Here is a 1,724-nt window from a genome sequence, read left to right as displayed (position 1 = left end):
CCATGCCCAGCTAATTTTTGTATTTTTAGTAGAGACAGGGTTTCACCATGTTGGTCAGGCTGATCTCGAACTCCTGACATCAGGTGATCCACCTGGCTTGGCCTCCCAGGGTGCTGGGATTACAGGCGTGAGCCACTGCGCTTGGCTACTACACCTGATTTAAAAAAAAACAATATGTTCGATCTGCAGTTACAACACATGTGTGTGCATGTGTGTGCGTGCACACGTACATATGCCTGGGCCACAGCCCCGTGCGTGTGTGTGTGTGCATGCATGCATATGCCTCAGCCACAGCCCCGTGTGTGTGTGTGCGTCTGTGTGCGTGCACAGGTACCTGTGCCTTGGCCACAGCCCCGTACGTGTGTGTGGGTGCACATGTACATATGCCTCGGCCACAGCCCTGTGTGTGTGCGTGCACGCATGCATATGCCTCGGCCACAGCCCTGTGTGTGCGTGTATGCGTGGCATGTGTGCATATGCCTCGGCTACAGCCCCGTGCGTGTGTGTGCGTCTGTGTGCGTGCACACGTACATATGCCTCGGCCACAGCCCTGTGTATGCGTGTGTGCGCACACCTCCATCACCTGCAGCTAGTTACTCATGCACCTCTCGCTGGCCAAGAAACCAGCAGGCAAACCCATGTGCTCCTTTTTCAGTGTTCTTGTCCTCATCCTCAGGTTTGTCTCTTACATACACTGGAGTAAGCACAGTTGTTTTTCAAAGTGCTTGTAATGCCAGAGTAAGAACTACAGTGTTTTCTGTGCCCCGAAGTGTGGTTTCCCAGTCCTGGATTGTTGTTCTACTATTTTTCTGGTGGGGGGACAGAGTGTCACTCTCGCCCAGGCTGGAGTACAGTGGTGTGATCTCGGCTCACTGCAGCCTTTGCCTTCCGGGTTCAAGCGAATCTCCTGCCTCAGGCTGCCTAATAGCTGGGATTACAAGTGCATGCCACCATGTCCAGCTAATTTTTGTATTTTTAGTAGAGATGGGGTTTCACCATGTAGGTCAGACTGGTCTCGAACTCCCGACTTCAGATGATCCGCCCACCTCGGCCTCCAGAAGTGCTGGGATTACAGGCATGAGCCACCGCACCTGGCCTGGATTGTGGTTCTAATTAGATAAAACACTGTGGTACACCTTCTAGCAGATGTCATCATTGAGAATCGTATGAGGCTGGGGAGGGCATCATGCCCCTTGCTCTGCGGCCAGCGCTGGGCTTCCCATGCTCACGTTTGTCTCTCTGCTCTAGTGTGTAGCCCACAATGCCCTGGAGTGTGCACGAGCCATCTACGCCTACGCCCTGCAGGTGTTTCCCAGCAAGAAGAGTGTGTGGCTGCGTGCTGCATACTTCGAGAAGAACCATGGCACTCGGTATGTGGTGGGACCCGCCTGCCCCAGGGTGCTAATGAAACCTCCAGTTCCATTTGTGTAGCCCTGAATTTAAACCTCTCATCTCTGCTCATCCAGTCTTGTGCCCATTTGAGGTCTGGCCCTCTGGTCGTGATCAAGGATTTTATGGCACTTGGGACTTTGCAACTGGATCCATCTTTTTTTTTTTTTTTTTTTTTTTTGAGACAGAGTCTCGCTTTGTTGCCCAGGCTGGAGTGCGGTGGCGCGATCTCGGCTCACTGCAGGCTCCGCCTCCCGGGTTCATGCCATTCTCCTGCCTCAGCCTCCCTAGTAGCTGGGACTGCAGGCGCCGCCACCACGCCTGGCTAATTTTTT

The 1,724-nt window shown here is 53.5% G+C and overlaps 1 protein-coding gene across 2 annotated transcripts in view; it reads left to right on the top strand.

Annotated features, from left to right (window-relative positions):
• PRPF6 (pre-mRNA processing factor 6) overlaps positions 1-1,724 on the top strand; it is a 74,178-nt gene that overhangs the window by 61,262 nt on the left and 11,192 nt on the right. For both annotated transcript variants that reach the window (XM_011934430.1, XM_011934429.1), the window contains exon 13: positions 1,249-1,370. In XM_011934430.1, coding sequence (XP_011789820.1) covers positions 1,249-1,370 — 122 coding nt within the window. The remainder of the gene's footprint in view (positions 1-1,248; positions 1,371-1,724) is intronic.

The sequence above is a fragment of the Colobus angolensis genome, unplaced genomic scaffold, assembly GCF_000951035.1.
Source record: "Colobus angolensis palliatus isolate OR3802 unplaced genomic scaffold, Cang.pa_1.0 Scaffold136, whole genome shotgun sequence".
Taxonomy (NCBI): domain Eukaryota; kingdom Metazoa; phylum Chordata; class Mammalia; order Primates; family Cercopithecidae; genus Colobus; species Colobus angolensis.
This window is presented reverse-complemented; position numbering and strand designations above follow the sequence as displayed.